This window comes from Chironomus tepperi, unplaced genomic scaffold, assembly GCF_022539635.2.
Source record: "Chironomus tepperi strain 1889 unplaced genomic scaffold, CSIRO-AGI_Ctep_v1 contig_346, whole genome shotgun sequence".
In the NCBI taxonomy this organism is placed as follows: domain Eukaryota; kingdom Metazoa; phylum Arthropoda; class Insecta; order Diptera; family Chironomidae; genus Chironomus; species Chironomus tepperi.
In genome coordinates, this window is record NW_027226468.1 from 163,188 (window position 1) to 188,288 (window position 25,101).

At 34.5% G+C, this 25,101-nt stretch overlaps 1 protein-coding gene across 1 annotated transcript in view; it reads left to right on the forward strand.

Annotated features, from left to right (window-relative positions):
• The first annotated feature begins 21,014 nt into the window (after positions 1–21,014).
• The window catches only part of LOC139093898 (serine protease snake-like), a 49,294-nt gene continuing 45,207 nt past the window's right edge, over positions 21,015–25,101 (forward strand). The window contains exon 1 of the mRNA XM_070644752.1: positions 21,015–21,042. Within this exon, the coding sequence (XP_070500853.1) occupies positions 21,015–21,042 (28 nt within the window). The remainder of the gene's footprint in view (positions 21,043–25,101) is intronic.

Below are 25,101 nucleotides of genomic sequence, written 5' to 3' on the forward strand. Positions count from 1 at the left end.
AAAAATGCGCAGCATTTAAACGTTTTAACAACTTAGTTTTTATGAGCCTCACTTATATAGACTCACTTACTTAGTTCCTTCTACACATTCAATCTAAGAGTTCTTTGGTCTTCCTCAAGAGATTATACAAATTTCTTAATTTCCCCAGAAAAATACAAAATAATCCACACGTGGATCACATCAATCATGAAAATCATCAATTTATCAGCAATAAGATGAAAATTTGAATTTTCTTTTCAAACAACTTTATTAAAAATTCTTTCTAAATATCACAAGCCTTCAAAAAAAATCCATTTAAATTATTCTGCCTTATTCACAATCCCAGATTTGAAAATTTATCAAACACATAAAAAAAAGTCTTTAATTATATAACGTCAAATGAGAAGCCTTTTTATTCCTTTTCATGCATCAAATTAAAAATTTTCACTTCACATGCATCAAAAGAAAAGCTTTTGAGTTTTTCGTAAAAAGCAATTTGAAATTGAAACGTACGATTAAAAGAATGTTGATTTTCACTCAAAGCTTTTGAGTTTATTTACCACATTAATTTACTTTTTTTATTGTAGCTCAGTGGTGGGCAACCTTGTGTTTTACGCGGTACGTCTTGGTGGTGAGCGTCGATCGAAACCGTACATGGTGTACGGTTCATGGGATTTTTATGAACTTTTTGCGGCACACTTGACTCGAGCTAGTCCCGAGTGGACAAAAATGCATTATAAGTATTCATAAACTGGACATTAATTGGCCATAACGTCCACTCGGAAGTGTTCCACATCACATAGACTGCCCATCACTGATTCTAACTTATGTTCAACCCTTTCATAAGAAGAATTCCATCATGTAAAATACACATGGTACGCATAATTAAAACAGATCATCATAATGCCTGTGCTGTTGCATGAACATGTAATTATTATTATGAAATACACGACTGTTAATTATGAAGCAATTTACAAACTTCAATAATCATACATACATGCATCTAATGACTGATTTACATATTAGGTCTATAAATAAACAAGCACTAATAACAAAAGTGGATTAAATATTCATCAGCATTATGTAATTTTTTTTTTACATCCCTAAAACAAAAATCGCCCTCCTGTTTAATAACAAAGCATACAAAATAAATGAAGCTTAAAGTTCAACAGTGCTTGATGAAATTTGTTTGTTAACAATTTTTTTTTTTGAATGGTCAGGATTAATAGTGAGAAATTATTAATGCAGCAATAAATATGAGGTAATGGGTTTTTAAACTATGATGCTGTTTTTCATGTCTCTATGGTAAATATCAGTAAAAATTCCTCTTTTGTTAAGTATGCTGATGAAGTTACCTTTACTGAACGATTTCCTCTCGACAGTCAGCATTTGGAATTGTTTTCGGCATTTAAATATTTCAATTCTCAAATTTCGATGCAACACTAACGCAAAAATGAAATTTTTTTCGTCTGGTAAATTCCAAATTTTTATGAGTTTTTTGCGTGGGTTTCATGGTTTGAAGGCTATTTACTGAAGCTGCAATAAAACTCTCTTAGTAATTTTATATCATAAAATGCTAGCTATTCGAGTCAATAATCTACATATTACTGCAGTAACAATACAATTCTTTGTGTGGAAATTGAGTCGAGCTGCACAATTTTTCGCTATAAAAATGAGATGTAATTAAACGTTAAAGTGGCATTAGGGCCACTTCGCATTTTATGATCTGATAATTTCTTTTAGAACCGGCTAGTACCGGTACCTTACTGAAAATGTTGTGCTGTTCGGGGTTCATCATTTTAATCTAACATTGCTCGTTTTTATTTAATCTAGAGAAGTATTAAACTTCACAATTACAGTGAAAAATGATCAAAAAAGTCATATGTTGAACAATAAAGTCAATTTTTCTAGCTAAACTAAAGAATATGGCTAGATTATTAGCTATCTTGAATTAAACTAGAGAATATAGGTAGAATAATTTCTAAAATTGAGATTTCGTAAAGATTATGACTAGAGCCTACCTATGTTAGGAAGTATGGCTAAACTATAACCTAGAAAAGCGACCCTGACAAGCTACTCACTTATGATACCTATCTTGAAGTATTCATAAGCCAAAATGCCTATAATCTTGCTATAAATGAAATAATTCAATCATTCTCACTTCGAATTCTGCAATTTTAAAATCTTTTCATTTTAAAACAGATCAAAGCGGTATAACGAATACATAATTACTTTGCTGAACACACAGATCAGCTGTGATTCATGGCCTCATTCATTTCCGTTTACCTCTGGTCTTTGTTGGTAAATTCAGTCCGGTTCGTTTTATATTAAGTTACTTAGCTTGCCTGGCCAACGAAGCTTATAACCAGAGCCTTGTTTGTTGACCCCACATTATTTAGAACGAAACTACTACGTCCCAATATTACGAACATTTAGAACATTTTTAATAACGACGCGAAATTTATTAACCATGTTCTTATCAATTTTGGCCATTTTTACACGTATTTTTGATAAATTTGATCAGTTCTAAATGACAAAAAGCATTATTTCATTGGTACAGTAATACCCTAAGGTTAAAGGCTTTCTTTTCCCACATCCTTGATTTTGTTTAAATAAAATTTGATTTTAATATAAAATGAAAAAATTCCCACAAAAAAATACAATTCCAATTTTATATCCAACTCCAATATACAGAATCATTGCAAAACCTCACATCATTCAATCTTCAATCCTCAAAATTTTCTTTGATGTTATTTGATAAAATGCAATTAAAGAAAACAAAAGATTCTCAAAAATCCCTTTAATGCCTTAAAAGTGAGTACTCCAAAATACCCAGCAAAAGGAAATTTTTTAATTCTCAAAAAGCAATCAAGAACTTCTGAATTTGTAGGATACCGTTAAATAATGCTTTTGCGTTAAAAAAAACTTTACTTAATTTATGACAATCCTCTTGAGAGTTCACCGTTCCGTTCATGCATAAAATCGTAATTAATTGACAACTTTACAGTGCTTGTGCACATTCAAAAAAATTAAAACAACAAAGCGAAAAACAAAAGGGAAAAAAAATCCGTAAATGCTTTCTGACTTTTCATGCTTAGGTATTCGGCCTTGATTTTTTTTTTCCATTTTCATAGCATTAACAATGCGGGTCCGGATATCTGCATTCATCTTACCATATATAACGAAGGGCAGAAAAACAAAAAAAAATCTCCTTTTTCATCTTCCTCACATTTCATTGGAATTGAAATTGTAGAGGGATAGGTCTATAAAGTCATGGAAAAAGGAGACGAAAGGAAGATGAAAAAAAAGGAAAAAAATTTTCATTCATCTTCATTCGATGATAAATAAAACCATTGCTATTCACATTCTCTTTGAGACACGTAGGATAGACAGAAAAGTGAAAAGTTGAAGAAAAGTTTTTCTTTTCTATTGTGTACGGAAAAATAGAGATAGTTTGTTTAGCTTCTTATGTATAACTGGTCAAAAAAATAAACTAATTCTTTGTTTCTCTTTAAAAAAATCTGCAGATCAGGGGTGAATTTTGGAGTTTTTGGTCTTGTCAAAACAGGGGTTTTTGTGGCTAGATAGGAGGCTATTTAGGAGTTCAAATGAAGTCAGATTGAACTCCATATGGTTTTCTTTTAAAATTTCTCTCGTAAGTTTCAAGCACTCACCAAGAAATTATAAAAATTGTATAATTGCTTCTCGAGAACAAGGCGTCCCGTCGAGAACGACGCTTCGGAAAATTTCTTTAGAATTCCACGGTCTCGTTTTCGGTTCCAGTTTCGTTCTGTGTCCAAGTCTCGTTCTGGATCACGGTCTAGATATCGTTCTCCATTACAGTCTCATTCTCGGTCCCAGTCTAGTTCTCAATCCCAGTTTCGTTCTCCTTTTCGGTCCCGGTTTCGATCTCGGTCCTGGTTTCGTTCTCAGACCAAGTTTTGTTCTCAATTCCAGCCTTCTTCTAGCCAATCTTATCATCGATCAAAGTTACGTTCTCGTTTCCGATCTCGGTTTCGATCTCTGTCCTGGATTCGTTCTTAATTCCAATTCTTGCTTTCGATCCCAGCCTCGTTTTAGATCCCAGTTTCGTTCTTGATCTCAATCTGGATCCTAGTATTGGTCTCAGTCGCGACCTCTACCTCGAGAAATTGTCGAAAACAAGACTTCGGAGAACTCTACTGAGGTCCTCATATGTATACCATGTTCAGGGGCGTAGTTAAAAATTTCATTGATTTCATGAAGATTTTTGACTGATAGTGAGAAAAGAATTGACCGTAAACCCCCAACCAATGACCCCACAACATGAAGCATGTCTAAATGACAAAATAAGCAAAAATGTTTAACCGAGCTCAGAGTCTTAGACAAGTCATAAAGTCAAAACGGCTTTTCTCCTTAAGAAGTTGCAAAGATCTGCAATAAAACATATATCGAGATAGTCTGGCCGATGTTTCCATCCAATTTTACAAAAAAAATAGGAATATGCCACAAATTTACAAAATCATCAGTAGAAACAAGTTGATGACTTCTATATTCTACTGTCATTTAATTTCCAACTTATCAACCTATCTCTTTCTCTCTCCTAATTGCATCTCTGCTCAACTCATATTGTATAAGACAGAAAACCATAAAAACTATTATTTCCACTTCTCACTTCATTAAAAGAACACTCTATAGTGTCGTGTTGAGAAGAAGACTTTTGCCTCATATTCCTACAACTAGACATGAACTTTCTAAAAAAAATAAAAGTTTATTGAAAAGTTCTCTTATTCTCTTTCCATTTTTCTGATACTGTTTGAAAATTTGAATTGAATTTCAATTAGATATAAGACTAAAAAAGAGAAGTTTGGGTTTGAACGATAAGGTCGCCCTCACGTTTCAATCTATCTTTTGTTACTCATCGATGAGTAGAAAGTTGTGTTAGCGTGTTTTTTGCATCAATTCACCTTCATTTTGGTTGTTCCATTTTTGGAAATTTTGAGATTGCTGATGGAAATTTTTAAAATTGTTGACTTTTTGCTCAAATAATTGATGAATATTTATGAACTTTTGTTACCTTGGAATGAAGTGTTTAGAGCAGAAAATAGATGATAAGAATGTGTTTGTTGCTGGTTTTGTAGCATTTTGTTGAAGGAGGAGATTTGAGTGGTTGAAAAATATTTGATTTGATGATAATTGAATTAATTTTAATTGGATATATTTTTAATGATTTATAATTCAAGGATTTTATTACTAATTAAGTCTCCCGATTAACATAAAACGGTTAATCGATTCAAAATCCACCTCCAGGCCAGCTTGATTCTAAGTTGGTGTCAAATTCAGTTTAAAATTAGCTTAAGTCTGACGTGATTCTAACTAAGTGTTGGATTAGGTTTAAACCCAGCCAAACGCTGACTTGACTCTGACTAAGTGTTGCATTCGGCTCAAATCCGAGCCCAGGGCTTGTTACTCTGACTTGATGCCAGATTGGGTTTAAATTCAGCCCCAGGTTAGCATATCTTGATCTTTGAGATGAAGATTCGGTTTTTAATAAGACGAGGTGATTCTGATTTGGTTTAACTTGCGGCCAGGCCAGCGCGACTCTGACTTGGTGTCGGATTCAGATTAAATATAGTCCCAGGCTGAAGTAAATCAGATTTAGTACCGGATTCAGTTTTAATCCATCTCAAGGCAGATTTGACCTAAATCCGATCACAAGCCAATGTGATTCTGATTTGGTACTGAATATGGTTTGAATCCAGTCCCAGAACAGTGTGACTCTGACTTGGTATCAGATTCAGTTTGAATCCGGCCACAGGCTAATGTAACTCTAACTTATTGCCGGATTAGGTTTTCATCCGGCTCTAGGTTACCGTGACTTTGACTAAGTGCCAGATTCAGTTTAAATTTGACCTCATGTTGGTATGACTTTGACTTGATGCTAAATTTGAGTTAAAGCCGGTCACATGACGATTTGACTCTTATTTGGTGCTGCATTAGGTTTAAATCCGTTGTTGCACAAGAGTAACCGACTTTAAATCAATTAATCGAATTGTGCTAGTCGGCCTCATGAGTAACCAATAAGTGCGTCCAGCGTCACCTCAAAATGCGTTATACTAAACTATAAACTCATATCTACAACATCGATCTACATCCATTTCTCAATAGCCTTCACACTTTTAAATTAATTAATTAACTCCAAACATAAATTTTCTATTAATAAATTGCATAATTTTAGATCCGATTATCCTTACTCTATTAAAATCAATTCCTACATAACTATACATAGCAGTGATTGCAATAAACGTGTGTTTTATTTCAAAATAAAAATTAATGGTAAAATTATTGTATAATGAAGCACTAAAAATACAAATTAAATGTGAAAAATAGAAAATTTTCTACTCGCAGAATGAGAAAGTAAAAATATATTTATTTTTGAATAATTAAATAAACAGTGAACGTGAGGAGAACAAAATAATAACAATTTTTTTTTACGTTTTTTTATTTCAAAGTGATAAACATTAATAATATGCCATAAACATAAATGGATGAAAATTGCCGTTGTTTTAATGGCTTATGAATATTTCCCGCATACTTATACGATTTCTACCTCACCATGCTCACAGTCAATATTTTTTATGTCTCAACTTAGAGGGAGTCGGATGGATGTTAGGTGATTAGTTGCACGAATAGGGAGGCAAAATCTGGGTCAAGTTACTTCACTTACGCAGAATATCCTAGTTTATCTTTCTAGGGCTCCCAATAATGTTGCATCTATCCTAATCCTAGTATTTTTGGGTACCCCGTCTATTCTATCCTAACTGCTTTAGGTTATTCTACCTCACCCTATCCTAGATACTCTAAGGGTAGGGCAGAGGCCAGTTTCTTCAACTATCCGGATCACCCTGTCATTTATTTCCTAGAGCTCCCTAGTATGTCCCACCTATCCTAATCCGGGTGTCCTAGGATACTCTTCATACTCTATCCTAAATGCATTAGGTTACTCTACCTCAGTCTATTTTAGATACCCTCAGGGTAGGGTATGGGCCATCTTCTTCACCTACTAAGAATAATCAACCCTATCTTCCTGAGGATCCCTAGGATGTCGCATCTATCATGTTCTATCATAACTGATCTAGGATACTCTATCCCATCCTATCCTTGGTTCTCTTGGGCTACCCCTAAGTAATGACCAGTTAATTCACCTTCCGGAACACCCAATCCTCTTAGCGCTCTCTAGGATGTCTCAGATACCCTAATCCGGGTATCCTAGGTGACTCCATCAATTCTATCCTAACTCCCCCAGGCTACTCTACCTCATCCTATCCTAGATACATTAGAGGAGGAGATGCAAGGATATTTCAGGTTGGTTAATAAAACAGCACCTGAGAAGTCAAATTTCATGTGGAGTAAAGCCGACTTTTCCATGCAATATTCGAGTAGTATTTCATAACATCCAAATAGCCCCCCTCATCCAAATCATAGTCGATTGTTAGGCAGGCATAATTTTATGTCGGCATTCATAAAGCACTATAATTTAAGCAATATCTTTACAAATTTTCTCCTCAGTCATTCGCCAAAAATAACAGTGAACTCCGCAGTTCAACGAATTCAATATTGTAGTGATTTCAATCACAATTGTACACGTGATTCATTCATTTATTTATATATATCCACTCGTTCAGTCATTTGTATTGCTTTTTTTTGGTAAGATAAAAGAAGAGAATTTAATTTTATAAAAAGGAAGAAATGAAAGTGTACAGGGATTGAAAAAGGAAAGGGAGTAAGAGTGAGCTAAAATAGAGTAGATCGTGCAATGAAATGAAAATATAATGAAAAGCGACGAGTGAGAAAAATCAATAAAATAAACAGACGGAATACAAAATTGAAATGTTACTGCATCCACTTGAAGAGAAAAGCCCTTTTTTGTTCTCTGATAACAATTTTTTTATTATTTTCATTTTCTTTGCTGCTTTCACACAAAATTCTAAATGAAATTAAAATAGCGAACAAACGAAATGAAGAAAATGGAAATTGTAATTCCTTATGAAAATATACACTTTACTGCTTTTTCTGTCACGAAATCAAAAAGTTTTCAACATAATTTTTATATATATTTTTACATTTTCTTTACTCTTTTGCTTGCATAAGGATTGTGTTTTAGCTTTTTTTCTTCGTTTAGCACGTTTTGTAAAGCTTCATGTTAAGATGAAGGGAACTATTGTTTGCACTATTTTGTTGAACTTTTAAATAAACTGTAGTTTAGATGTTTTAAAAAAAAGAATCAAGATTTAGGTTTGATTTATCTTTATATTCTTTATAAATACAAAATTCATTGATTTCTTGTCTTGTGTAAATGTCGTTAGCGTTGCGCGAATGCTTATCGTATCGACAGCACTCTATATAATGATGAAGAGTTCGGTCTCTGATGGGAATTGAACCCATATGCTCACAAAAGAGTTATGCAGAATTTAAAGCATAAGAGTGATGCAGATTTGAGGTCTGCTGTCTAACCACTTGGTCACAGATGGTGTACTGTCATGTTGGCAGATTCTCATATTTACGACTAGACAACCCAGATTCCAGTCTACTCAAACAACTTTTCTTGATGAAACCTTTTGGAGATTGAACATTCCATGCATAATTCACAAATACCTAGGTCTTGATGTGAACATCAAGTTCATGTTGTCCTTAAGAGTTTAGGTCAGATAGTGCAAACCGATTCCTAGAGTACTCTTTTTTTGAATGGAAAATGAATGAATTATGCGATGAGGTATGATATTGTATATAATTGAACTTTTATTAGAGAAGTGTGACTTAGAATACTCTAAAGAACAGTCTCAGGTCTGACTTGATCAACATTTCATGTCTCGCGTCAGCTGAAATGTTTAGGTGCAACACTTTGTAGTGGTTCTACTTACTTACCTACTACGCTAGTCGAACAGATCAGTGGTGATGCATGACCTCCCACAGGAGTCGCCTGAAGCTGGCTCTATCACTGGCTTCCACTTGAAAATTTCCGATACCAAGTGCAATACTTTCTCTATCGACAGCTTCCTTCCAAGAGTTTTTTGAACGTCCACGGGCTCTGTTACCGTCCAGAAAGTTAGCAAAGAAGACTTTCACTAATGGATTTTCCACAGGTTCTAGTAGTTCAAGCAACGAAATTTGACCTAACATCTTGCCTTAATATACCTTGAGGAGAATGTACTGAGTCTCAGGCATTAAAGTGACATGACTCAGCCTTATCAACTACATTGTATCGTTAAGTATAGCTAACAATCTGGCATTACCAACTGCTGCATTTCTAGATTCTACTTCCAATTATGGCAATGGCCATTCAAGCACTAACAGCATGCAATCAAAAATAGCGCCTTTGACCACATCCACACCAAAAAAACTTTCCAACACTTCATTCATTTATTCCCGCTAACCCTCCTCCCCATCATCCTTAACTGTATATTCCATGCACACTACTAGTTATATATACTTTTTTTGTTGTTGCCTCTTTCTTCTTCATCGCTGACGACGTAAAAAAAACAATGAAAATTCTATTTTTTCCCTCATGCCTTCTGCTTCCACCAACGTTAATTTTGGCAACGAGAAATATAAACCCAAAAATTAAGGCCTTCTGAAAAGAAAACGAGAAATTGCTAAAACAAGAGACTGAAAATTGTATGTAATCATGAAAATTCATTCGGTCAACATTATTGTACACATATACAAACAAGGAAGAATGAAAAAAATAAAAATAAAATTCATGATGTGAATGCCAAAAGGAATTTACATTTCGACTCACACTCACAGCCATAAAATGTACGTCGAATTATAGTGTACTGAGTAAGTGAGTAAGAGAGGGAAGCAAGAAAAAAAAAATACTTGAATTGGCAACTAATTTGTAATTTTCAAAGACCGACACAATGTATAATATGTATGTGCCTTTCGTAATCAAATGTTTGTAATGCACGATTTCGTGTGAACAATATTTAATGTTGTAATGTAGTCATATGACCGTATAGAATTGTTATACGCTATTCGTTCTTGATTTTTATACTATGGCACTTCAACATGTAGTATTTGCTGATGATTAGTACAAAAGAGAGTATTAGAATATGATTATATATATTTTTTTATTTTCTGGAAGTTCCTTTTTTTATTTGAGGAAATATTGAAGGAACGTGTTTAAAATATGTTGAGTTTTTTGAAATTTTATGGGTATTTTTTTATGATGCACTATCTCAGAACTTCATAAAATACGTACTTATCACGTGCATACGAAATGGTAAAAGCTGAAAATTTCAACTGAAATTTAATTAAATGGAAGTTTTCATCACTTTTTCATGGTCAACTTACACGCCTTCAGATAGGTGAAATCAATATTTTGATAAGGATGTCCAGCTGTGACGAACGTAGTTCAAATATTATGATAGCTAACCCTAAGAGCTACGATAAATCGAATAAAATGTTTGAAAACCACCAAATTTGTCAATTGACCGCTCTAAGCATGATTTCACCTCGTTCCCATATTGGCAGCATTCCAATCTTTGTTGGTTGCTACTGTAGGCTCTGCTACTTCCGAAAATGAAGTTACTTACTTCGATGGTCATGCAGATCAACTTTGATCCATGGCCTCCCTCAGATGACGCCTTAAAAAAATGAACAATTTTGCCCAAATAAGGAGTGTTAGGAGGGCTAGGAGTGCTAGAAGGTCTCTGGGGTCTACCCAAGTATCGGTTCCAAAGGATTTTCGAAACGTAAGCCAAGACCAGGGAAGAATCTCCTTGTTGTCTCTTTCTTAGGATATCTTGAAACCGGGTAGTCTGGTGAAGGTATCAAGAACCCTTATTTGATGCCAATTACCCTCCCTAAAATACACCCCTGCAGCGAAATCAGTAGCCACCTTCAAAATTTCTATAGTTCGAGCATATGACGATAATTTCATAACTTTAATATTTCATAAAATGCTATCGATACGATAAGGATTCATATGATTTTCACATCATTACACTATGCTGCATAATGTTCAATCATATCCAAAGAAGCGTCACTAAGCATCAGATATCACATGTATGTTATATATTTTTCCCTGACTATTTTGCACATTTATTTTTGCATATACGTTAAATGCATAATAATTATCATGCACAACACAAAGTAAAAACCTGCAATAAATTTTTCAATGATGTCAGAAACATAGAGTTTGCAGTGTAGGAGTAGAAACAAGGTTAAATTTGTTATGATTATATTTTCAATACCTTAGCTCTGAGCTAGAGGTGTTCTAAGTATATATTTAGGGGAAAATAAAAAGTGTGATGCAAACTGCCTTTCTGGTTAATTCAAAATTTAGCCTGAAAATTGCAATTTTTATTATGCAGGAATTCTGTGCATGAAGCATTATGTAAGGGGACGTTCGGAAACCCTGAAGCGTTATGGAACTTCTGAAATATTCGTAAATATGTCACCAAAATTATCAAATTTATCTCTAAAATTGTAAATTATTGCCGAGCCTATTGGACACTAAATTAGTGTAGCAAAATTTGAATAGCATTTTGATAAAGCCACTAAACTTACCATCTAGAGGGTACATGACCCTTACATACCTAGAATGTAGCCTGAGGACAGTGTCGTACCAACTTCATACCACATACACACTGAATCAGAATTTAATCTTCCCTTACACTGGCCTATTTCCGGATTTTTTCCATTTATGCTTTCCGGTTAATTATCTAGATCAGAGGTGTACAACCTATATGTCACGACATACAATAAAAAAAAGAAAATTTCCCGAAGCTAATCTATGTCATGTCACAAAAAAAGCTGTCTATCAGCTGTTGAGCCTAGGTTGCTACAAATGGCCTGACTTTGTTGCTGTCCGAATCACAAAAATTGCACAACGGATTAGGTGATTTAGGTCTGTCACTGACCTAGCTCCTTCACTAATGTGGCCATGTTTTGTATTTTTGTCGTGACGCTGCTGTTCTTTTTAGCCTTGCTGCTGTGTATTACATACAAATATTGGAGTTTTTGACAGATTTTGAACATGCTTTTAAAGGTCCGGGTTCAATCCCTGTACTGAAAATATTTTAAAAGCACCCTAAAAGTGCCAAACTTGGTAATGTCCCGATTTTTTCAAAAAGTGCCTCGATATTTTGCGAAAATACTCTGGTCACGCTAGTCATCACTGATCAAGGTTTATAGAACCAATATTTAAAAATACCTTCCTTATAAGTCATCCCATCCAACTCTGCCTGTAAACAAGTTTCTTGTATATGTAATTTCACTCCATTCTCTTCTAAACCGCACCTATAAATTTCCTTATCCAATAATTATTTTGTATATATTTTAGATAAGTGCGTTCCAACCGGAAGTTCATAAAGTAAGAATTGCCATTATATAATCTGATTGTACATTCTCGAATTATCAGATCGTTTTAAATGCATAACATTGTTTTTCCTTTAATAAATTAGATTCACACATGCTTTACCAGCACTTAACATACAAGTTAACATTTACTGTATTAATATAGTTATTTATTTGCAAACGAATCAATTTGAATGCTGGTTGTAAAAAAAGAAAGAAAAGTTTTTTAAATTATTTTCCCATGACTTTCCAGAACGAGAATATTTCAGCATTTGGATTGCTTGTAACAGTTTGCACAAAAATTTTTTTTGTTGTTTCGAAATTGTTTCAGATAAGGAGAAACAAGAAAGCAATTAAATTTCAATCTACACGTCCACACTCATGCTGTTGTTGCTGGTGCAGACTGTATGTATATATAGATATACCTAAAAAAAATTTTCACCAAGAAAACCGAAAAACAACAACAATAATTTATTTTAAAAAGTAATTTAAAAAAAAAAGTATTACTCAAATATAATTACGTGTAAGTGTGTGGAAGACATAGCAGTAAAGAATGTATAATGAGATGAAAAATTTTAATTTTTTTCATTTCTCACCCAATTCTCCACGATTGTTTACTTTATTTCACGCTGCTAATATTTCATGTTCTTTTTAACGACATTTTTCATTCCTTTTTTCCTCCTCAGTTCCATTCCGTTCTTAATTTTATGACTTATATTACAATTATTTATTTTTTTTTTGCTGCTGCTTAGTTTTGGTGTGTTTTTCTGGCAAAATAACTGTTAACTTGACAAAAGTGTGGAATAACGATGCGGAAATTTTGGTTTGCCATTATTGATATTGTTCTCGTGATGACAATTTCTTGTGCTGATAGTGATGGTAAATGTTTGTGGCAATAAAATTAAATTTTATTTGATTCAATTTAAACCAAAATAAAAGAGACGGAAGAGAGGAAGTGACTGAATAATAAGAACTATTGTGGATGTGGACATTTAAGGTTGACATTAGCGCATTGGCTGTAACTGATTTATTGGCACTTATCGAGAATTGTTCATGATTCTCTTTGTGGGACACTAAGCTGACATGACATTCAAATTATTATAGCATTATAGGTATGCTTTCCCGAAATCGGGAGATTTTCGGAACTCGGGACGGGACCGGGATGGGACTGGCCCGGGATTTCCCGGTCCTGATCTTGGTATCGAGAAAGCATAATTATAGGTCGCTTGATGCCTGTGTCGATGTGTCATTTTCATGATGCACAAAAGCTATGAGACATAGTTCAAGACAGAGTTGCAAAACAGGCAACTGTGACAGGCAAAAACCGTACAATTTCTTGATAATTTGTATGGATTTTCTTACAAATCCATACAAATTATCAAGAAATTGCACGGTTTTTGACCATCTCAGGTGCCTGTTAAGCAACTCTACTTCAAGATAGTAAGACCTACAGATCAACAGAAGGAATGTCAGGCACACGGACGACGCAATACAGAGAAAATCACGCAAATGCTTGATATGACGACAAAACTTTGCGATTGTGCTTCTCAAAATCAGTTATGTCACATTCAATTTTGTTGCTGAACACTACAAGTGTAGTCAAGACATGAATGACAACATTCTAGTCTGAAAAGCATAATTGGAAAAAATCTGACGTGTGGTGTAAAACTGGATCTCTGGTACCAAGTCGCCGATATGCTGTCCGCATGGTATATTTGGTATGGCCCTCAGAATTCATTTGCAGTAGTCAAGTTTTGTGACAGATTGCAATTTTTAATGACATAGAGATCAGCATTTAGTAGGAATCGAACCCACGACTTCACATAAGAGAAAATGCAGCTATGTCATATGCAGCCTGGTCATATGGTGACAGAGACTTTACCATTGTGCTGACAGATTGACGTACATCCTGTAGTGACACTACAGACAAAAATATAAAAAGGTAGACACCCAGCCAGACAAACAAGTAAGAATTTAGACAATTCAACAAAACAACAGTCACAGCAACCAAGCGACACATACATAGACACACAGCAACTAAGCGACACATAAACAGCCACACAGACAAATCACAGACAACAACATCACATCCACATAAAAATAAATCCACTAAAAAATTAAACTGAGAACGACTGAGAATAAATGAATTAATTTATTACTTCAATTTATATTTAGGCAAACAGTTACATGATGAGGAAAATACAGCGGACAGTTACAATGGCAGCAATGACGACAGCAAAGATATAATTGTTGTTGGCGACATGCTTCTAACACAGGATCAAGTAAATTATCTCTATTCAACAGATAGCTCTCAGCGTTTAGCACTGACAAATCCAATTCGACAATGGCCAAATGGAAGCGTATTCTATAAATTTGACAAATCGTTGGATCAAAAAGTAAAGGGAAAAGTTACAGTCGCTATGAATTATATTCAAAACGTGTCTTGCATTCGCTTCATAGAGAAAGATGAAAAGACAAGGAATTATGTATTAATTAAGCAGGGTAAAGCGTGTAGCTCAAAAATTGGTATGCGACAAGGCCAACAGCCAATGATAATTGATGGAGATTTATGTACAAAGGGCAATGTTGTACATGAGCTTCTACATACACTCGGATTTTTGCATATGCATACGGCTAGTATACGCGATGAATATATTAATATTAACTGGGATAATATTAAGGATGAAGCTAAATTGAATTTTAAGCCAACAGTAGCAGATGTTAGCATGTATGATACCCCATACGACTACAACTCAATAACACATTATAGTATGAAAGCCTACGCTAAGAATAAAAGCATCCCGACAATTATTCCGAAATATCCAGCACCCAATATGGGACAAAGAAAAGGTAAAAGCGAGACACTAAGAAATTTGAGACTTTATATGTATGGATCTTATCTATTGCACATAAAACTTAATACCCGCAAGGTTCATGTAGGAAATATACATAATATTGTGTACATCCACATACCTTCTTCTCACATCTCATGCAAACATATTCCTTACTCTCTATTACATTGCTATAATATTTCCCTTTTCATTCGATATTTTATTTTATGCTTTGTGCCTTCCTTTTCTCAATGGTGTATTTTCATATTTGTCTTTCTAGCGCCATTTCATCTACAAAGGCACAACGTATGCTTCCTTTTTGTGAGGTATTTTGTCCATTTTTTCCGTGTGTCACATGAACTAATGTCTCATTCTCACACAGCTAAATTATTTGCTTTGATTTATGGGTCGAATAACAGCATGAATGCTTGACTTATGGAAAGTGACAGTCAACAAGAAGAAAGCATTACTTTTTGCCTTTTTCTTCTAAAAATTCTTTTTTAATTCTTTTGAAAGCATCAGGGGGAAGATTACTTGGCGTGAAAATTATACGCCATTTCCCGCCAGCAGTGTGAAATTTCACGCCGATGGCGTGAAATGGCGTGAATTGGCGTGAAATGGCGTGAAATTTCACGACACAGTTTTTTCTGGAAGTGACTTTGACCTTACTGGATCTTGTTATTTGATCGGAAAAGTAACTCTAACCTTACTGGATCTTGATTTTACTTCGTGGAAGTGACTCTGACCTTACTGGATCTTGATTTTAGTTCGTGGAAGTGACTTTGACCTTACTGGATCTTGTTTTTAGTTCGTGGAAATGACTTTGAACTTACTGGATCTTGTTTTTTAGTCACTTATACAAACTAAAAATAAGATCCAAAATCAAGATTCTGTAAGGAAAAAATCACTTATACGAACTAAAAACAAGATCCAGTGCGGTCAAAGACACTTCGCCAACATTAAAGCAAGATCCAGAAAGATTCAAGTCATTTCCAAGGAACTATCATAAAAAATAACAAAATCGTTGGGACAAAAAAGTTAAAAATATGATTTAATCGCTAAAGTATGCAAATATTTAGCCGCCGACATTAGTGACTTGGATTTCTGACTTCTGAGAAAACCGAATTTCAGATCGGTTCTCTTACTTATGGTGAAAACCAACTTGAAAACCAATTTAAAGATGAAAAACCATTGGAAAAGTCGATTTTAGAAATAAAAAAAATTGGTGTGAAATTTCACGACGCTGGCGTGAAATGGCGTGAAAGTGGCGTGAAACGGCGTGAAATGGCGTGAAATTTCACGCCACGGATGTGAAATTTTTGGCGTATACGTTTCACGCCAAGTAATCTTCCCCCTGGAAAGCATTTAAATAATGACAGTGAAAAAAAAATTTTTTTGACTCCTTCCAACGATGCCTCATTAAACTTTTGTCGAGTGAAATTTTGTTGAGATTACAAAATTCCATGTTTTGGGAAAATGAATTCTTTTGGGGACGACGGGATGTCTTGAAGCTGTGGAATTTTTTGATCAAAATTTCATGAACCGGATGAGGTTTTTGACCTTGCTGGAGCTTTTTAGAGCTAAATGGAAAAATTTTAGAGAGTTTTGTAAAGTAATGATGCTGTGGTTTGCTTGAATGCTGTGAATTTGGTACGATAGTCATGTGTTCGAATCTTAAAATTGTAGATTAATACATTGAACACAATCCAATCAATTTTTATGAAGGATTGAGATTTTTGAAACAAAAAATCCACCCAAATTGAAGTGGTTGCTCAAAGATAGGGATGGGTGATAATGCCCAACCCCCAACCCCTACTCTCCATATCCCACTAACACATCCAGTCTAAGAATTAGTCACTCAAATCAAACAAAACAATTCCAAAATCTCAATAATACAGCCAGCTTCAATGAATATCCATAAATAATCTTTAAATCTCCACTTAAAAATAAACCCAATTCACTATAGTCAAAACATTTCAAATCTATTCATAACAACTAACCCCAAGATCATGGTATTTGCGACAGGCATTTGCTGTCTGTGATATTTAAGCTATGGATATCTATTTCTCTTATATTGACGGATTATGAATTTTCCTCAATAATCACTTGAGAATTGAATTGTTGAGATTAGAGTTATGACTCTAAATCCCCTCATTAGCTACCTTCCTGATTCATATACTGCACATCCTTAGTCATTTAACTAACTCTGACCTTTGATTGTATGAAAATGTTTGGAAAATGCGCTTGCAACATCATCAATTTAACCTTTACATTCACTCTATTTCATATACATACATACTAACATCCAATACACGTGTTTATAGAATGAGCAGGAAGAAGTCTGCTATGTATTATAAAACGAAGAAAAATATTCATTTAATCATGCTATTTAGTCATTGTGTCATGTGTAATATTGTTATTATTAAAATCAGCTTTTTTGTTCTTGTTTATAATGTTGATGATGAAAATTTTATATAATTTAATTATTAGCTACTGCTTATGACTATATATGATGATGAAATAATTGAAAAATTTACCTAATTCAATTACATATTATCCATTGTATTAGGATTATATGGGGATTTTCTATTGTTTCGTAACATTATCAACTGATACATTTTATTATTTACCTTTACATGTATTCACATTCTAGCATTGTCGGTTGGCGATGTAATAAGATTAAATCGAATGTACAATTGTCCGAACTTTGAAGTACCGACGATAAACTCAAATGGCAGGTCTTTTATAGAAATTGAAGCCCAATCCTCTAATGGAAGCAATATTGAAACTAAAGCTAATATAATGGCTACTACCAATGACCTGTCGATGGATATGAACAATAATAAAATGACTATAAGCAAATTGAACCCTAACAATGACACTCCTAATCATTACCAGGACGATGAAGATGATATGATCCTGTCAAAAGAACAATTTGAAGAATTATATTCGGCAAAGTCTACGAGAAGAAATGGACAAAAGTCAGCTTTCTACAGGTGGCCTCAAGGAGTTGTGACGTTTGAACTTGATAAAATTTTTTGTAAGATTATTAGTTTCTGACTTAATTTCATTTTATTTGCTTGAATATTTCATTATTTCTGCACTTAATCGAATATATAGCAGTGTTGTTATTGAACTAATTTAGATATTCGTTGGGTAAGTGAAAAGGAGTATTCAAGGATCAGTAAGAAACTGGGTTTCGGAATTAAAGAAATGTTAGCAGATCTGAGCAGCATTATCGATAGGTAGACAAGTTGTTCTGTGCTAATGATAGTTCAATGCAGTGATGAGCAGCCTTTATTATGTCACAGCATTCCTTGATGGTAAGCCTCGGTCGAAACCAAGATTTGTGGCATTTTCCAAAAATTTCGGAGACACACAAGTACCACGGCACTCAGGTTGATTACCACTGGTTTAACGACAAAGGACTCTCGCTAAATCACTGTATTTAAACCTAGATTTACAGTTTATACTTGGATTTGAACAATTGGGTGAAACAATTGGGTAGCTGGGTAATATCTGGGTAGCTGGGTAATAGCTGGGTAGCTGGGTAATAGCTGGGTAGCTGGGTAGATGGGTAATAGCTGGGTAGCTGGGTAATAGCTGGGTAGCTGAATAATAGCTGGGTAGTTGGGTAATAGCTGGGTAGCTGGGTAATAGCTGGGTAGCTGGGTAATAGCTGGGTAATAGCTGGGTAATAGGGGTGTATTCAGAGGAAGAGTGGAAAAGTTGGGTGCTCCTTGCATCTAGTATGATGCCAGATTCGGATTGAAAAGATCAATACCCAAGATTCTTCATGAGCCTCAAAATTTGAATATTCACTCAACTCAAAATGCGCAATATCCCATCACTACCCCAAAACTCTACACACGATCACAACGAAAGGTTCAAATATCAACACTGGTATTTAGATTGAAAATTTCTTCCTCTTTTTCCTAATTCCTTCTAGTTCTTACATTCTCATATTGCTCGAGAAAAGCAAAAAAAGTCTCTCGAGAATAAAAAAGAACGTCATAAAATGAGCTACGAATAAAAAAATCTCAATTTCTACTATTTTTCACAGCTCCTAAATACATTTCAAGTATTTATGATTCGATGAACTACATAAGTAATCTATCGTGTATTCGATTCGTTGAGAGAGGAAAGTCAAACAATCCGAATTATATTTACATAACATCAACAACATCGGGCTGTAGCTCAGAAGTTGGAATGCTACATACTGGAAGACAGTTGATGAATATAAATGAAAAAGATTGTCCACGCGGAAAAATTATTCATGAGCTTCTACACGCTTTGGGGTTCTTTCATATGCACACAGCTAAGTAAGTCTCCCGTATATTTTTTTGGACATTGATTTGACATTTTTTTTGTAATACGTGTCACTTTTTAAATTCCTATTTACATGATTTTAAAGTAGTCTTATGCGTTGGTGAGGGGGTGTATCCGTGGGGAGGGGGTGAAGGGAGTCAAATTCAACTACCCCTACCCTCTCTGGACAATATTGTTCATTTTTCTGGAAGTCCTAATGTTCAGATTTAAGTATCATCAATCGGGGGTGTATCTGGATCGGGGGTGAAGGGTGTCAAATTCAACTACCAATACCCTCTCTGGACAATATTGTTCATTTTGCAAGATGTTTTTGGATTCAAAATTCCAACCCCTCCCCCTCCCCGCGTTCAGATACACCCCTGTGCATCACTATAAGCATAAACATCTCTTCCGTGATTGGGAGTGAAAAAAAAAATCCAATTTATTTTCACCTCTAGTCACCCAAACTTTCAATTTCCGTTTCATTCTTTCCTATCCACTGTGTCTCTGTGTCTTTACTTTGCATGTATAAATGAAAAGAAAGCAAGTCGTCTTCAATTTTCTTATTACAATTTTTTCTTTCTTCCTCCTCATGCCTCATCCTCATCTCATTTTACGCTTATACACGATTCACCAGTGAACGTGACAATTACATCCAAATAAATTGGAAGAATATAAAGAAAGATGCATGGACAAATTTTAAACAATTTGTATCGCATGTTAACATGTTCTCAACACCATATGATTACAATAGTATCCTGCATTATACAACAAAAGCATTTGCTATAGATAGATCACAAGATACAATTATTCCATTGCATCCTGCACCAGATATGGGACAGCGAAGAGGTAAATGCCGTATATGAACGGCAGCTAAAAAATAATCCTCAAAATAGTGCAAAAACATATTCATACAGACAGTTAATTATTTTCCGATTACTTTTCCGGTTAGAATAGGTATGAGCGAGGGCGATATAATACGATTGAATCGTATGTACAATTGCAATATGAACATTGACACGAGCGTAAAGCCATTATCATCTACACCGAAAATCACACCTATTGAAATACCGACTACGGAAAAGGGTGGACGAAAGAATAGAGTTGAGGAGCCAAAGACGATAATAGGGGTACTTATATTCAAGATTGCTGGCAGGAATTAATGAATTTCGCACATGTTGAGCCGCACTTATTAGAAAATCGAGCTTGAGATTTTCAAATAAAAAAAAATAAAATAAAATTTGAAATAAATCACGAGCTTTTCCTTCCAAACTTCCGTTTATGCTGTGATCAATTGCTTCGATGCATGCAAATAGCTAAATCGCTTGCCTGAACAACATCCTGCCTTTTTGGACTCTTCACCTATCTCATAGTCTACGAATGCATGTACTGTAGTTTTTTATGCATTATTGATTCGTTTAGTCTCTTTCTATTGCTTGGAAACTTGCTGAATGCATTTAATGGTTGTCTATGCTTCTTTATGCTTATTGAGGTTTATAGTTAGCAGAGATGTTTTGGTCTTACCGAACAGCACACTGTGTTTGCTTAGACACCACTATGTCACCAATTAATCACCATATTAACGGTAAGTTTAGTTGATGACACCTTGACGGCGAATTAGAAATCAACAGATCAAAAATTGTTAGTTGCCGTATTGTGTCACTCGGGTTTTTTGATGCACTAAGATTGAGAATCGAACCCGATTCTTCACAGAAGAATGATACAGATAAGTCTCAGCTGTAAGCTATCCTGAAATTCGGGGAACGCATAAACGGACGGGACCGAGAAATTCCGATATCGCATAAAGAATAGTCTCTGGTGGGAATCAAACCAACGAACTCACAAAAAAGCGATGCAGATTTCAGGTCTGTTATCTAACCACTCGGCCGTAGAGACCTTATTTTCCCACTGACGGATTCACCTGTATATAACTCGATACTCCAGATTCCACTCTGGTCATACACTACACTGAGGAGAAATAGTTTCAAGTCTTATTATTGATCTTTTAATGGTACATAGCTCAATATTATGTATTTGGTATATCATCAGCTTGTAAAATGACCACAATTGACTTTAAATCCTTCTGAAACTGCTAGTCTTTGTTGCAACTATGCAATTTTAAGGTTTTTAAGTTTGAATTTCAAAAAGACGTTAAAATTCTAATCAAATTCAAAAGAAATGTATGTGTCAACAACAAGTTTGTGACAGTCAATGCTACAAAGACATCAAAAGTTCCATGCTCTAAATAATAACAAAACACTCCGATTATCAAGTGAACAAATTTTTAAGTAGCACATTAACGTGACTGACATTTCATGTTTTGCATTTCTAATATAGAGCTGCAAAAGCAGCTTATGCGCTTTATTCATTCCACGTATGCAAAAAAATAAAATAATTTTGCATTTTCAAGCTCTCATCTACAATCTGAATTCTCAATGAGATAAAAATCTTTACGTTGAATCCTAGAGGTGCAAAACAGGCAGAAACTCTGTTGCAGATAGTAAAAAAAATACATGAATACTTGCATGTTGTAACTTTTTGATTACATGATGGTTGTAAAATGAATGAGAATGTGGCAAGTCTGAGAAAAAATAAGCATTTCTACACATTCTATGCTTGAGGGCTTGCTTAATAATAATCTCATAAGATTTAACCATTCCATCATAAATTGTTGATTTTCTCTGAAAACTTTTTCCGAAATTTCCACCATAATAAGTTGCAGTTACAGTAAAATCCATGATGAAAATTTTATTTTTTTAGCGCATTATTGAAACTTGTTTACAAAAAGGTAGCTTAGTTCCGACAATTTGTTCGGATTTCAGCAACCAGACATCGTTGATGACATTTCTGGATCTTGTTATTAGATCGGGAAGTGACCTGGATCTTACTGGATCTTGTTTTGTGGGTTGGGAAGCGGCCTGGATCTTACTGAAACTTGTTTTTAAGGACTGGAAGTGACCTGGATCTAACTGGATCTTGTGTTTTAGAACTGGAAGAAACCTCCTGAATCCTACTGGATCTTGTGTTCTAGGTCTGGAAGTGACCTCCTGGATCCTACTGGATCTTGTGTTTTAGGCCTAAAAGTCACCTGGATCTTACTGGATCTTATTTTTGAGTAGGAAAACTGATATCTACTAATCAATTACTGATCGCTGCGACAAAAATGCGCTTAAGTCCCTCGATCAATAACACGAGGACTTTTGTTATAATTTTTTCATATTGTTATGTTGCCGAGCCGAAAATAAAGGCAAAACTTTTTTTCATTCCTTCATCTTCTTATATATTTTTTTTTCCTGAATATTATTCGGATATGGTTCAGAGAATTAAGCTTAGTCATCTTTGTTTGTCAACTTTATTTATTATATATACATGGCAATAAGATGACACACATCTACACACACATCTACATGACATTCTTAAAGAATTTTTATATCTCGATGATAATGTAGATATATGCAGAGATTGTAATATAATGTAATATATGGCAATAACGAGTTGGATAGATCACAAATTTATTCATTATTCAGTAAATCTGACATTCTTCACATCGTCGACAGTTTTGCCTTAACTTTCTACCCCAACTCTTCTTCTTATTTACGTAAAAATCATCTACGTAATTTGTGTCATTATTCATATATTGGAAAGTTTTCTGTGATTTTTTTCTTTTCTGAGATCCAGAGTTGTCTTTATGGTATTAAACAGAACAGGATAAACTTAAATGTAAAAGTGAAAGTCGTTTCGGATTTTGTATGCATACTTACTTGCTTCGCTGGCCGCACAGATCATCTGTGATCAATGGCCTCCCTCAAATGTCGCCTATAACTGGTTCTATCGCCGGCTTCTATCTGCCAATTACCAATACCAAATGTTCTTCGGTCTACTACGAGCTCTCTTACCATCCATAAAGTCTGATTTGAAGACAGAGCTTATTCAGTGGAGCATCCACGGGTCTTCTAATAACGTGTCCAGCCCAATGGAGCCTGTTTACATTTACTCTTCATGGAGTAGCTCTTAAAAATTTGGAACGGGAGCCACAAGATTACCCTACGACTGGAATATATAGAACCTAGACCTAAGTAATTCAGTATGCTCATAGAAAAACGAAACAAAAGCCCTAATTAAATTGTAAATCATTGTAATATTCATCCAGACAGTTTGGCCTAATTAACATATATTCATACATATATATATTAAATTAAATCTAGATACTGATTGATATTCTAATTGAAATACGATTCCACTAAAAATGAACTAGGCATCTAAATCAACAACACTGTTTCTTCCCCCCATCCTTACGTTATCCGATGTTATCGTAGATGAGTCTAATTTGATGTCACTCAAACTTTTATGAGTTATGATCGATCGATTAGTATTTTCTTCGTCCGCTCTCACTAATGGTAGCTTCAATACAGTGAACAAAAATATGAAAAAAAGGCACAAAAAAATGTACTGAGAATCATTCATATGCTATATGACCCTACAGCAACAATCAAGTCGGGCACAGAGAACGAAAACTTTTCTAATTTTATCATTTGCAATTTCATTTTTTTTTGTTCCTTTCCCTTCATTCTTCCTTCTTTTTTACGTAAAATGAAGCACAAAAAAAATATTCTTTATACAATTTGTCATTTTATTTGAGATTACGTCGTTTCAATCTGCAGGGAGAAATCTCATTCATGTAAGAAAATAGAAAGTTAGATAAAGTTGTTACACAACAAAGAGCAAAAGCAAAAGAGGAATGAAATACAGAAAGTCTTTTTCAAAATCACATCGCCTCCTGAATGGTTTTCGGTTGTCAGATATTTTCAGCCTTCCTAACAAGTTATTCTTTTCCCTTCTTTATGTGCGTAAGTATATATACATAAACATTATAAAACAAAAGACACAAAAAAAAACTGTCCAAAATGAAATAAAGACACAAAAAAATTGTATTTCTTTTGCGTACGCTTTTGTTTGACTTTACCTGTAATTTTATTTTGTTGTTTGTCTTTTGATGGAGGTTTTAAGGTTATATTCATTCTTGGAATATTTATGGTGGATTTTTTCGACTGTTTTATACTTTAATGTGTGTGGATTTACATGCTCCAGACAATGGAGTTGTGTGCTCATCAAATTGAAGGATGATCTTGATTTATTCATGAAATATTGCAAGTTGAAAGCTTGATGTGAAGCACAAATAGGTTAATCGACTAAAATCCATCCATTGATCGGTCGTCGAGACTTTGAGTTGGTGGAAGATTCAATTTAAATCCTAGCCAGAATCACGCTGGCCTGATGCCGAATTTCGTACCGATTAACCGACTTGTGCTTGCAAAAAAGGATAATTTGTACAAATTTTGTAATAAAGCCAGCAATAGAGTCAAATGGAAGACGATTTGTAAAAACCTAGACTCCACATCAAAGCATGGTTCCAGTAAGTATGTGCTAATTGGATAAATTAATGAAATTCGAAGACACAACCTAATTGCACATCCTGAAGGCTTCTACAAGAAATTCCGAAATTCACCCAACACCTTCCAAAAAAATCATCCTAACTTCCTATAACATTGATAACCAATTTAAAAACCTTACGATTGAGGCGTAAAAAAGGTCTCATGTCAGCATTCACTTTAATCTGACTGTTTTACTGAATGTCCAGCGCAGA